This window comes from Armigeres subalbatus, chromosome 1 (genome assembly GCF_024139115.2).
Source record: "Armigeres subalbatus isolate Guangzhou_Male chromosome 1, GZ_Asu_2, whole genome shotgun sequence".
Taxonomy (NCBI): domain Eukaryota; kingdom Metazoa; phylum Arthropoda; class Insecta; order Diptera; family Culicidae; genus Armigeres; species Armigeres subalbatus.
In genome coordinates this window covers 254,446,118-254,458,770 of record NC_085139.1, presented here as the reverse complement: position 1 = coordinate 254,458,770, position 12,653 = coordinate 254,446,118, and the positions used below count along the sequence as shown (strand labels likewise).

At 38.0% G+C, this 12,653-nt stretch overlaps 1 protein-coding gene and 1 long non-coding RNA gene across 2 annotated transcripts; both read left to right on the top strand.

The window, feature by feature from the left end:
- Positions 1-349: 349 nt before the first annotated feature.
- LOC134212924 (uncharacterized) lies at positions 350-1,464 on the top strand. The gene is made up of 3 exons (XR_009979374.1): positions 350-845; positions 926-1,049; positions 1,260-1,464. It is a non-coding gene; the product is annotated as an uncharacterized LOC134212924 (long non-coding RNA).
- A 2,528-nt stretch (positions 1,465-3,992) lies between these two features.
- On the top strand, positions 3,993-6,942 carry LOC134212919 (uncharacterized). Its single transcript, XM_062691260.1, has 4 exons — positions 3,993-4,205; positions 4,534-4,697; positions 5,191-5,467; positions 6,192-6,942. The coding sequence occupies exons 1-4, from the start codon at positions 4,053-4,055 to the stop codon at positions 6,849-6,851; spliced, it is 1,254 nt and encodes a 417-aa protein (XP_062547244.1). The 5' UTR covers positions 3,993-4,052; the 3' UTR covers positions 6,852-6,942.
- The last annotated feature ends 5,711 nt before the right edge of the window (positions 6,943-12,653 follow it).

Below are 12,653 nucleotides of genomic sequence, written 5' to 3'. Positions count from 1 at the left end.
TGTCACTTTTACTTACGGAATAATCGAGCAGAATATTTTTCCGGAAGTAAAGTGACAGCTCCCATTACTTTGCGTGGGAACCTTACAAATGCCAATTTTGTTGTTTGTTCTTTTCATGTGGATACTGCTGTAAGAATTTTGTTTCGATTCTTTACTTTTCCGATTCAGTGAACGGAATTTAACATGTGATTAAGATAGAAAAAGAAATTTCTTTTGAACACGATACCAACCTTAATGGGTGAAAAACAACTTGATTACATTGTTGGAACAGAAGAATCACATAATGGAGGCTGAAAATATTTCCGCGTTAAGGCCAGTATCGACCTAAAAAGTAGAGAGGTTACGGAATTTTGTTCAATATTACCAAGAGGAATTTTGACAACTGATCTGCATGGAGCAAATTGTCACTTTTACTTACGGAATAATCGAGCAGAATATTTTTCCGAAAGTAAAGTGACAGCTCCCATTACTTTGCGTGGGAACCTTACAAATGCCAATTTTGTTTTTTGTTCTTTTCATGTGGATACTGTTGTAAGAATTTTGTTGCGATTCTTTACTTTTCCGATTCAGTGAACGGAATTTAACATGTGATTGAGATAGAAAAAGAAATTTCTTTTGAACACGATACCAACCTTTAAACTGTCAAACTAACCAAACACTTTCTTGTTTGTTTTGGCTAGGTTTTGCCTTTGCCATTTTTTGCCGCAATTATCTGCTGAGTGCTGACGAGCCGGGAAAACAAAAATCGTGCCAATCACCTTGTGATAAATAATTAAAATTAGTTTGTGTCACAAACTCTTCGAATGGAATTTACTCGCTGGCGATTTCATCGATTTCTAATACAGGTAGGTTATTGGTAAATTACACTGCATGTTGTGTCTTTGTTTCATATTAAACTTTGCTTCAATATTTATTTTTATTCTAGAACCTATACGATCCTCCATCGATGAATGCAAAAAAAAAGCCCCTCCAGGTACGCGTCTCATGGCGGGATGGTTCCGCAGGAGATAATTCATTTCCGGGCTGGCACAGTTCCTCGAAATCGAAAGGTAGGTCTTATGTTTATTAAAATTATGTATTCGAAAAAGTACCGGGACGTAAAAGATACCGGTGTGAATTTATCTCACTTGAAAAACAGCACATGCACAACTCCCAGTTCAATAGCGTGAAGCTGCGGTGCTGTTTTTACTTGTTGAAATAAAGACACAATATAATCATAAATGTTACTTTATAAGCTATTCGATGATTTTTTATTGTAGATATAACCTGGCATTCCTAATAACGGCGAAAACAAATGGCGCGATATTTGGATGGCTGCGATGCGAATCCTAAAAATGAATGAAACATGTTCACCCTATTAAATCCGGTTTTGGAAGCTCGGATAAAGCAATGTTGAAACGACTCCTTGATGGGATGTTTTTTCACGTTTGTGTTTGTGGTCCATAAATAATAAAATTTTGAAATATAGAGAAAAAACTAAAATTACGATTAAATGTAATCCAAGAGAAAATCATAAATGGAAAGTTGGGGGTGGGAGATTTCGTTTCCAAGTAAAACATTTCCATTCTTATTTCGTTAGTGCTACCATTTTGATTTGACAGTTCTATACTTTTACCTCGACTTTCACTTTGAATGTTCAAACTTTTAATTTCAGAGCGACACTCAATTTTTCAACCATGGGAGTAATAAAAGTTTTCCTACTTTTATTTTGAACACACGCAACTCTCTACGAAAAAGAACCAACGCAACTTTTTAGTTTTACCAACGATTTTTTTAATTCTAATAATGATTTTTCTTTCTGTGTACATATTTCAGTAAAGGCCAGTATCGACTTAAAAAGTAGAGAGGTATCGGAATTTTGTTCAATATTACCAAGAGGAATTTTGACAACTGATCTGCATGGAGCAAATTGTCACTTTTACTTACGGAATAATCGAGCAGAATATTTTTCCGGAAGTAAAGTGACAGCTCCCATTACTTTGCGTGGGAACCTTACAAATGCCAATTTTGTTGTTTGTTCTTTTCATGTGGATACTGCTGTAAGAATTTTGTTTCGATTCTTTACTTTTCCGATTCAGTGAACGGAATTTAACATGTGATTAAGATAGAAAAAGAAATTTCTTTTGAACACGATACCAACCTTAAGTATTAATTTGAATTTATTGATGTTTTGATAATGTAATGAAATATAATTTGTGTGATATTTCAGCTGATAGAAAGTTCGTGAGTATTTCGAGAATAATACCGGAAAAGAGAAAATCGGCCACAACGGGTGCCGACGGGAATCGAGATAATGACGGGGGAGTGCACCCAACCTGTAAGGACCATCTTTGAGACAGGATGATCCATCGGTATATTGCTCCTGTTACCGACGGTATCGGAAACCAATGTCAGCACCCAGAAACAATTACCGATCGCCGACAACACAGGGAGCAACTCGCTAGGCTGGTGTTTATTGCTGAACTAACGAAATATGTGTTTATATTTATAATGTATGTTTACAAATGAATAAATGCGATAATTTTGATGCCAAATATAAATATTGTAGATCCAGTTGAAAACCGAACTGATGCTCTCCCGACAATCGAGTTTTCTCCCATTACCTGATGTCGCAAATGCATCGCGAGTAGTGCGCATTTATGCTATAGCTATGCGCACTACTCGCGATGCAGTTGCGACATCAGGAAATAGGAGAAAACACGATTGTCGCGAGAGCTCAGTTCGGTTTTCAACTGAAACTACAATATAAGGTCTTCGTACAATGATTTAGTTATTAACGGATTCAAATTTGTTACACACTCAGTTTTTATTTCTGCAGCTCGGCAAAAATCCGCACAGCCGTGCGCCAGCAAAATAAATAACTGATATTCCGGCAAAAATAGCGTTTGTTAGCTGATTTTCGGCAAATTATTTGCTGATTATCAGCAATTTTGACAGAAATCTCGGCAAAAAACATGTTTGCTGGGGCACGGCTGTGCGATTCTCGGTAAAAGTTCAACATTTTGCTGAGATACCGGTAAAAAAAATTAAGTGTGTATAATATTTTCGGGAATACTTTTCCTAAATAATAAAGAGTGGTTTTTACACATTTTCTCAAAATGGGTTTTTGAAATAATGGGTAAAAATCACTCGGTGATCTGACGTACGAGCGGTTTACCCATTAATGAGTAAACGCTGTTTACTCTTTTAATGAGTTGAACTACAGTCGACTCTCCACATCTCGATGTTCTATATCTCGATATCTCTCCCTATGTCGATGGTTTTCTCGGTCCCTTCAATCTACATACATTTGGGTATTCTACATCTCGATAACCTCCCTATCTCGATATCTCTCTATCTCGATGTGTTCTTGTCATATTTTGTTCAGAAATCTCTCTCCCTATGTCGATGTATTCATATTTCTAGGCTACTAGACCATTTTTGGACAATAACAAATCCATGAACAACAAGATATGACATTTGTTTTGTTGTCGTTTTTCATAGCAACGAGCTTTTTCCAATCTAGTACCTATTTCAATTTTCCTTCCATCCCTCGATCTCTCCTTATCTCGATGGTCCCTTCAATATCGAGATGTAGAGAGGCGACTGTATTTAAGTTCAAAACAAACAAATCACTCGCAGCGAGCATTTTGCTCGCAGAAAGTGACATATGTCAAATATTTGCGTGTGTGACTACACTAAAAGTGATTGCATGCAAACAAATGACAACTCGCAAGCAAACGCTCGCATGCATTGTGTGACTGCAAAGCATTCAAAAATTGCAACTCGCAGAAACCACCAGAAACTAAATTGCGCCTGCTTGTGCAGCATTAGCAAATGTTTCGCTCGCAAAAGTGAACATGTTTTTAGGTTGCAGTGTTGCACTGCAAAAATAGAAATGAAATCCACTCATCGTAAAGGCTGGTTTACAGTTCGGAAAACGTGTCCCCGGGATTTGGCACAAAAAATTGCTTCGGGATTTGGTTCGGAAAAAGTCACGATAAATTTGTCTCCACATTTCTCCACACCCTAATTTGACGTTTCCAATTCTATGATGTATTTACAAATAAAAAATGGCTGGTTTTGAAGATTTGATTCTAATAGCTGCATCGGTTTTGACCATTGGGTTAATTATGAAGAAAAAACGTTATGTACGGAGTAAAAGAAGTTTCTGGGTTAATCCGTACTTGCGACAGAGGAATAGCAAGGGAAGATTTGTAGAAGATGTAAGTATTATTTCTCTAATAAAAGATGGAAGAAACTCGTAAACAAAACTTCCACTAGTTGATTATTTAAATTTTTGATGATTCGATTAATACAAGTTCAAATATTGTACTTCCAGTTGAAAACCGAAGTGAGCTCTCGCGACAATCGAGTTTTCTTCCGTTTCCTTTTGTCGCAAGTACGTCGCGACTAGTGCGCATCATGGCGCACGACGGTGGCATAGATGCGCACTAGTCGCGATGCAGTTGCGACATAAGGAAATAAGGAAAAACTCAATTGTCGCGAGAGCTCACTTCGGTTTTCAACTGGAAGCACAATATAAAATTTTAGTTTTACGATATGCGTGAGTGGAATGACGAATTCTGCCAAAATTTCCACATGGAGCAGAAGGAATTTGATATATTGTATGAAATAGTACGACCTCATTTGGAGCCGAAAAGGAATACTCGTCCAGATGGTATCAGCGCGAAACAACGATTGGTGTACACTTTAGAGTAAGTATTTAATTTATGTTTCACAATAAATTTCATCAATAAATACCGTCACGAAAGTTAAGAATTACCTACTTATACTCTTGTTATTGTTTAGGAGGAAACTTCCGAACGAATTCGATTCACTTAAATTGTTTTCCCATTATATTTTGCTAAACGAAGTCGATATTGCGCACCAACTTCCGTTCGAAAGCGTATACGAACGGAATAGCTTGTTCAAATCACGATATTTATTACATGATATCATATTACGTGAAAAATATGTATGTATAAACATTCTTGTAAACATTGATACTGAAATACTGTTTAATAAGTTATAAAGCTCGTATTATCGATAGCATTTCGCTTAGATTGTTAAAAGTTTTATTTTATTTTACTCATTTTATTTTCATATGATATAACGAATAAAAACTATATTTTTTCTTGGCGTAGTCTATGGATGATGCATAACAGATGTACATTTTGAAATAAATCAAATATTTTATTTTATTTCTAGATATCTTGCTGGTGGACCCTTTTTTGAAAGATATGCGGCTAGTAACTATCGTATCAGCAAGGCGTCAAGTTCAATCATTATCAAGGAGACATGCCAAATAATTTACGAACAGCTGGCAAAAACGGAATTCATGGAATATTCGAAAGAAAACTGGTTAGCGGTGGCGAATGAATTTGAAAAGAAGTGGAACATGCCTAATTGTCTAGGGTCGTTGGATGGTAAACATGTGCGCATCAAGTGCCCGGCGAATGCGGGTTCCTTATATTACAACTACAAGGTAATTGAACTATGTACTCTATCGCACAACGGTAATGCTACGTTTGTTGTGAGTTGGTGTTCAGACCGTTTAGACGTTCAGTTCAAGTGAATTGAGCAAGTCGCTTGAATTGAACGCGAATTGAACGTCTAATCACCTTCATTCAACTCAGGAGAAGAAAGTTCAACTTTTGGCAAGTGAATTGAACAACTCAGTTGAATTCAATTGACTTGCCAAAAGTTGAACATGTTCAACTTTTGGCAAGTCAATTAAATTCAACTGAGTTGTTCAATTCACTTGCCCTGTCAAAACGTAGCATTATTGTTCATCCTGTTCAGCTACCTAGGAAATATGTCTGGATTTCCTAGGGAAATTATTCGAGGTTCCTCGGAAAATTATTCAGAATTTTCTCGAGAAATAAAATTGTTAGGAATTCCCTCGTGAAATGCTTAAGAATTTTGATTTCTTTTTCCTCGGCAAATTTTTCTGATTTTTTTTTTGAATCCTCTGGAATTTTCTCAGGATTTTTAGGAAATTTATAAATTCTTTGAATCTTCATCGGGATTTTTTTTTTATTTTTTGTCGGAAAGTTTGTTCGAACGGGAAATTTTTCGAAATTAACTCATATACAATTCTTGCAAGCAAAATTCTTCAGAAATCCTACGGAAAATTCTTAATCTGCCAGTACAGACTTATTTATTTTCTTTCTCCTTATTATAGAAATATTATATTTCTTTAATTGCAGCGTTACCATAGTATCATATTAATGGCAGCAAGTGATGCTAGTTACCGTTTTACTTTCATCGATGTTGGGTCTCCGGGAGCAGATGGTGATGTTAACGTTTTCTCAAGGACCGAATTCGGAAGAAATATTTTAGAAAACAACTCATCTTTGGATTTCCCACATGACGCTCCAATCAATGGTGACGATACGCCGTTCTTCTTCATAGCAGATGACGCTTTCCCTCTGTCAAGCAGAATTATGAAGCCTTATGGAACCTGCAACGATTTTACAAATGATCAGCGTATTTTTAATTACCGACTGTCACGGGCACGTCGCACCGTTGAAAATGCCTTTGGAATCCTAACGATGCGCTGGGGATGCCTCAGATCCGAGTTTCTGTGTGGACCAGATAAGGTCAAAATTATAGTTGCCGCATGTTGTGCTCTCCACAATTTTTTATTAAATCGTAATGTATCGTATGCCAAGGCAGCAGACCGATATGAAAAAGACGGACGAGTTATCGAAGGGGAATGGCGTACGATGCAGCAAATGGATCAAATTAATGGGCAACGACGAGGACGTCCACAAGAATCTGGCAGCTTCATTCGGGGCAAATTAACCGAATACTTTAACAAATTCGACATTCTTCCTTATCAATTTGAACGTGCTAATTGCGTTTAAAATCAAAATTCAAAGTAACAGTTATTCCACATGAAGCACTGATTCACCCAGCGATTTTTTTCAACTATTAGAGTAGAGTGGGGCAAGAGTGCGCGTGGGGTAAGAGTACGTTTTCGATTTTTTGAAGTAATAAAAAAAGATAAACTAGCAGCACTGCATCAGTTTGACAGGTATTCTGGCCAACTATTATCATGTGTAATTGTAAACGATTTGAATAAACAACAAGGGAGATATGGAGCTAGATAACTTTTTGGTCATTTTGCTAAAAATAATTGGATTTCCGCAACTAGTATTTCTTTGCCATATATACGTTCAATCAGGTGAACATTATACCATTTCGATAACCTATTGTATAGAGTACTTTATGGTACAGAACACCAATCCGGTTGGTTTTCCAAGAAGTCAAAACCATTACTTGAATAATTTTTGGGACTGTGGGGTAAAAGTACGCAGGAACCGGTGGGGCAAGAGTACGCATATGAATTCTTAAATTATGATGTCAAACCCGTATCTCCGGTCGAAATAAGACTTCTTCCAAAGCGTTAAGATCCACAACTAAGAAAAAAGGGACAGAATTCGAAATTATCACAAGTTTTTAGGATAAGTTAAAGTAATTCGGTGTTAGAAAGGACTAAGCGAACAAAGCACTGAAGCGAAATAATGAAATTGTATTAGGACTTGTTGTACACCTAAACATAGCACGAAAACACAATTTCATCTAAATGATAATTTCATTTAATCAAAAGAAACATTCATAAATTACGCAACGTTTAGCTGGGAGGGGTTGCAAGATGTGTGACGATCCATATAATTTTTAGAGGATTCATACAAATAGTGTAAGATAGGGGGGAGGCGTGATGAAATAGCCAAATTTTACGTTACGTGATTGATGGACTTTCTTTAAGGAAAATGCCTTTGTATACGCCACGCGAAACCTGATAAATATTTTTACCTCTGTAGTTTTTTGTATATATAAAAAAACAATGGTTTTTCGTATAAAAGTGCACATTTTTAGGACCCCCTCCCCCTTTAAGAGTTACGTAATCTTTAAACATTCCCTAATATATGTTCATTAAACATCAATTAAATGTTATTAACTCTTATTTGTGTTAATATATACTTAAATCACATGATTGGATAAATGCGTACTCTTACCCCACCCGATGCGCACTTTTACCCCACCGGTGGGGTAAGAGTGCGTTTTTCACTTGTCTTGCAATAAGGGTTCTACTAAAACGAATCTCAATAATTTCAATATTTTTTCCACTGGGTAACATAAAGGAAGAGTATATGAATCATCGACACAGATTTGATATGCAGAAGCTTGCTTCATAAGGGCCACATGATCGATTGAAAACTAAGTGCGTACTCTTGCCCCACTCTACTCTAATGCTTAATAGAATAACAAGCTAAACTCAAGAATGATTATTTTATGTATATTCTTTAAAAGATTAATATTAATTTATTCCTTATGCCCAATAACGTAAAACAAAAAATAATGACATTTCAATATAAAAAATAAAGATGCGGTTTCAGAAAGAGTATTTATTTACATTTTTTTTTTAATCTAGGCGTACAGTAGTTTGCGGTGCTTTTACCAAAACAATAAATTCAAGCAAAGTAACATCACTGTGGCAATTAATGAAAGCGATTTGTCTCTCAATTTACTGGCACCTCCTACATCAGCACTACAAATTATTCCTCTTACTGCCGGACCGCTAGCGTTACCGCTTGCATTGTTTTAAATATCCTTTCTTTGGGTTAAATGGGTCGTGGGTTCCAGGTGGATCCAGGAGAAAAGCGTTCGTCATAATTGTTGCTGCTGCTGAAGCATTTGCGGCTCCCGACCATTCTGACTATATATAGCGATTGCCTCGGCGATGGCAATCTGTTGAAATGGCAAATTGAATTTGTAAAATATTTCGGGAATGATCCATAGAAGAGAAAACTTACCTTACCCGGCGGAAGTGCGGAAGAAAAAGCATCGTCCATTATTTGAGTTTTTCAAACCTTACTGCCAAACGTGGATAAAGCCCAAGATGAAATCCCATCACAAAAAAACTTGAAATGCAAATTAAAGAATATATCGCAAGAAATCATTGCAATGCATACAATTTAAGCAAAGCAAGTCTAAATAGTAAGCATCAATAAGAATATAAATCGAAAAATGTTGGAAGAGAATATACTTACTTGATACTTGATGGGCTACAGCTCTTCGATGAACCTACGCCGAATGGAGTATCCTTCTCCACTGGACTCGATCCTGGGCCAATCGCTTCCAGTCGCCCTGAACATTGAGCGCCCTCAGGTCCTCTTCAACTGCAAAAAGCCATCGCGTACGCGGCCTTCCACGAAGCCTGCGGCCTCTTCCGGGTTCTCTACTAAATATTATCTTCGCTTGACGTTCTTCCGGCATACGAACAACGTGACCAGCCCACCGTAGTCTGCCGTTTTGTATAAGCTTAATAATATCCAGCCCTTTATACACCTGGTACAATTCGTGATTCATGCGACGCCGCCAGATACCGTTCTTCTGTTTACCGCCGAGTATTGTCCGCAGCACCTTACGCTCAAATACTCCGAGAGCTCTCCGATCAGTCTCCTTTAACGTCCATGTCTCATGGCCATATAAAGCCAGCGCAAGAATCAGAGTAGTATACAGCGCGAGTTTTGTTTTCGTTTGCAGACTACGGGACTTAAAGCTGGTAACGAAGTCCGTGATAAGCCCTATTTGCAGCTGCAATACGCCTTTTCACCTCGCGGGTAACATCATTATCGCACGTTACTAATGTTCCAAGATACACAAATTCTTCTACCACTTCAAATTTTTCACCATCCAGCACCATTTCGCTACCACCACCACTAATGAACCCACGTTGATTGCCAGCGACCATGTACTTCGTTTTGCTGGTATTGATCGTGAGTCCAATCCTCGCTGTCTCCCTCTTAAAGGCACAAAAGCCTCTTCCACGGCACGGCGATCAATTCCGATAATATCGATATCGTCCGCAAATCCCAGGAGCATATGCGATCTTGTGATAATGGTACCGCTTCTTTGCACACCAGCTCTCCTAATCGCTCCCTCGAGCGTTATATTGAACAGTAGATTCGAGAGTGCATCCACCCTGCTTTAATCCATCTAATGATTAAATGACGTCGATATTTCATCCGCAACCCTTATGGGCCAAACACAATTGATACGTTTGCGTGCGTTTTGACAGTTTTGCCATGGGAAAACTGTCAAAACGCACGCAAACGTATTCATTGTGTTTGGCCCATTACACTTGATTTCGATCCGTCCAACGTATACTAAAGACACACTTGCGTGGTACAAGTACCACAAGTACCAAAAATATTTGTGATTAGCATTCTGACTTTTGTAAAATATGTTACTTTTTCCATCTACTTGCCAAGACACCACGTTGCCTATTGAATTTTCATTAATTTAGCTACGAATATCATCGTTTCGTCGCGAGTGATCCGTTTATTCTCCTTTTTCTCCCGTGCGAAAAGTGCACACGGTTTACGACCGCTCACTAGCCCGTTTGGTGTATTCCGAAACAGAAATGACTGCAATTCTTCCTCAAGGACAATGGCTACCACATCCACAGAACTACGGCCATATTATTGGTTCCCGCTTCGAATCTATGCCAAGCCTTTGGATTACCCCCACATCCCGGAAATGCCGTTGACGGTGCTTAGCAACAATCATAGCAATATGCAACATTTTCACACAGTGGGAAGACCATCCAGGCTGTTCCAGCCAGCTACGCGGGAAGGTTCTACTTGGTGGTTTACGTGGATTTATATCGGCACGTGAGTATTATTTTGGTAAGCCAGCACAATTTTTTGGAAATTAATTATAGACATCAAATTCACTTTTTTTTAGATCGTCAGATCGTCGTTCTCGGAGAAGAACAACTATGCACGAGACAAAACCAAGCCGTGTACATCCACTTCCTTTGCATCGAGTGAACCAGATCCCGTTTTTTACCAGATCATCGAGCTCCACCATCCTCGGTGAAAGACATCCAAGCTCAGTTCCAGTCAGTGAGTCAAATAGCCCCGGTTCCGTTCCTCCATGTGATGTTCTAAGCGATCGCATATCATCATTATAACACAGACAAACAAACATAACACATTGAACATTCACTCATCAATTTAATCGTCATTCAAACACTAACGACATCTGTTGATTTCAGTTAGTTGGGCAAATCACGAACCAGATGGCGGTCGTGCGCGCGCCACGAGTGATTGATTGGCCAACTAATGATTATTTGAATCGACCAGTAAATCATTGAACGATGGAAATTTGACGAGTGTTATATCTGTTTGTCTGTGATTATAATATCAAGACCTGGGTGCTGCGGATAGAGCTGCTTTTGTGCTCTCAAGCGAATAGCGGGATATTTTGAAATCAATCCCATAAGTAAAATTATTTTGCAGTTACTTGGCTGTCAAACATTTCCCGCTCTTCGAATTTCTCTTTCCATGCTGCATGAAGGCGCAAAAATGCGCGAGACTCTACATGACTTTACGATAGTTTACATACATTCCGGCTCCAATCAGCTGCTGAATCTCGTGAAATCTCGTAACGAGTGCATTTTAGTTGCATCCCTACTAATTTTCCACTCGAAATATGATGTGAATATTTGTTAAGAAGAATGCAAAACTCAAACTGAGTTTATTTTTATTTTTTCCCCAAATAATAACAATACTTCTCAATATAAGATTTAAAACGAACATGACCACAATCTTCAATGTTTGGCTCCGGCACAATAGAAAATTTTGGCTTCACTTTGACAACCAAATCGATTCTATCCGCACCACCCAGATCAAGAGGTTTTTAATAAAAAGAATTAAAACTTTATTGCCGATTTCACCAATTTGAAGAGTTATGTGTAGATTGTGATTTTTCCGCTTCTTTTTCTCACACGCACTCTCATTTCGGGTTGATCGATTTTTGTTACTGAAGTTTACCCAATTATAACCCATTACTCGTTAGTCACATGTAAGCGTGTACACTAAATCGATTCCCGCCATGATTTGACGTCTATTTGTTTTCAGATTGAGCACTCACACATAAATATTATAAACGGAAAATCAAACTTTTTTGAGTGTATTGAGTGTGAGAAAAAGATGACTGTGAGAAAAAAAAATCTCGCAAAACTCTTATAAAGTGCAAAAAGCGCAATAGTTTCATTTTAATTATTTTTCCAATTTTCAGAAAAAATAAAAACAAATGTACATAACCTAGGAACAAAAGATATTTTAGTTACTAGATAAAGATTGTCGCTGTCGTCGCTGTACGGAACATCTTTGGCTGGCGAGGATAGGGGAGCTAAATGTCAAAGAAGGAAAATCCATACGATTTGACAGGTATGTACTAGCAACCCTATAACCAGAGACCGGCGGAGTGAAAAACTGTCGAAATGGCAACGTATGAAAATGCATGAAATCGTGACAATGATACTGGCAGCACTTGAAATTTTTGCTTGCTTCTTATGGATGCAAAAAGTAAACAAGTCGAAATGGAACCGCTTTTGACGGTTCAATTGGAAACAAGATGGCGTCTTCGCCGATCTCTTATTCTAGTATTTCTAGTATGTACCACACATAAGGCTATCTGACGTTTATCATCTTTCTCTTGCACGCGCACAGGCGGGATAGGGTTTGTTTTCATACGGAAACGCTTCCGAAGCGTTTCCGTATGAAAACAAACCCTATCCCGTCTGTGCGCGTGCAAGAGAAAGATGATAAACGTCAGATAGCCTTATGTTCCGGACAGCAGAACAAAGGGAA

Coding starts and splice junctions, on each gene's coding strand:
- LOC134212919 (XM_062691260.1), top strand. CDS start 4,053: ATGGCTGGTTTTGAAGATTTGATTCTAATAGCTGCATCGGTTTTGACC. Junction 4,698..5,190: donor CGATTGGTGTACACTTTAGA/GTAAGTATTTAA, acceptor TTTTATTTCTAG/ATATCTTGCTGGTGGACCCT. Junction 5,468..6,191: donor CCTTATATTACAACTACAAG/GTAATTGAACTA, acceptor CTTTAATTGCAG/CGTTACCATAGTATCATATT.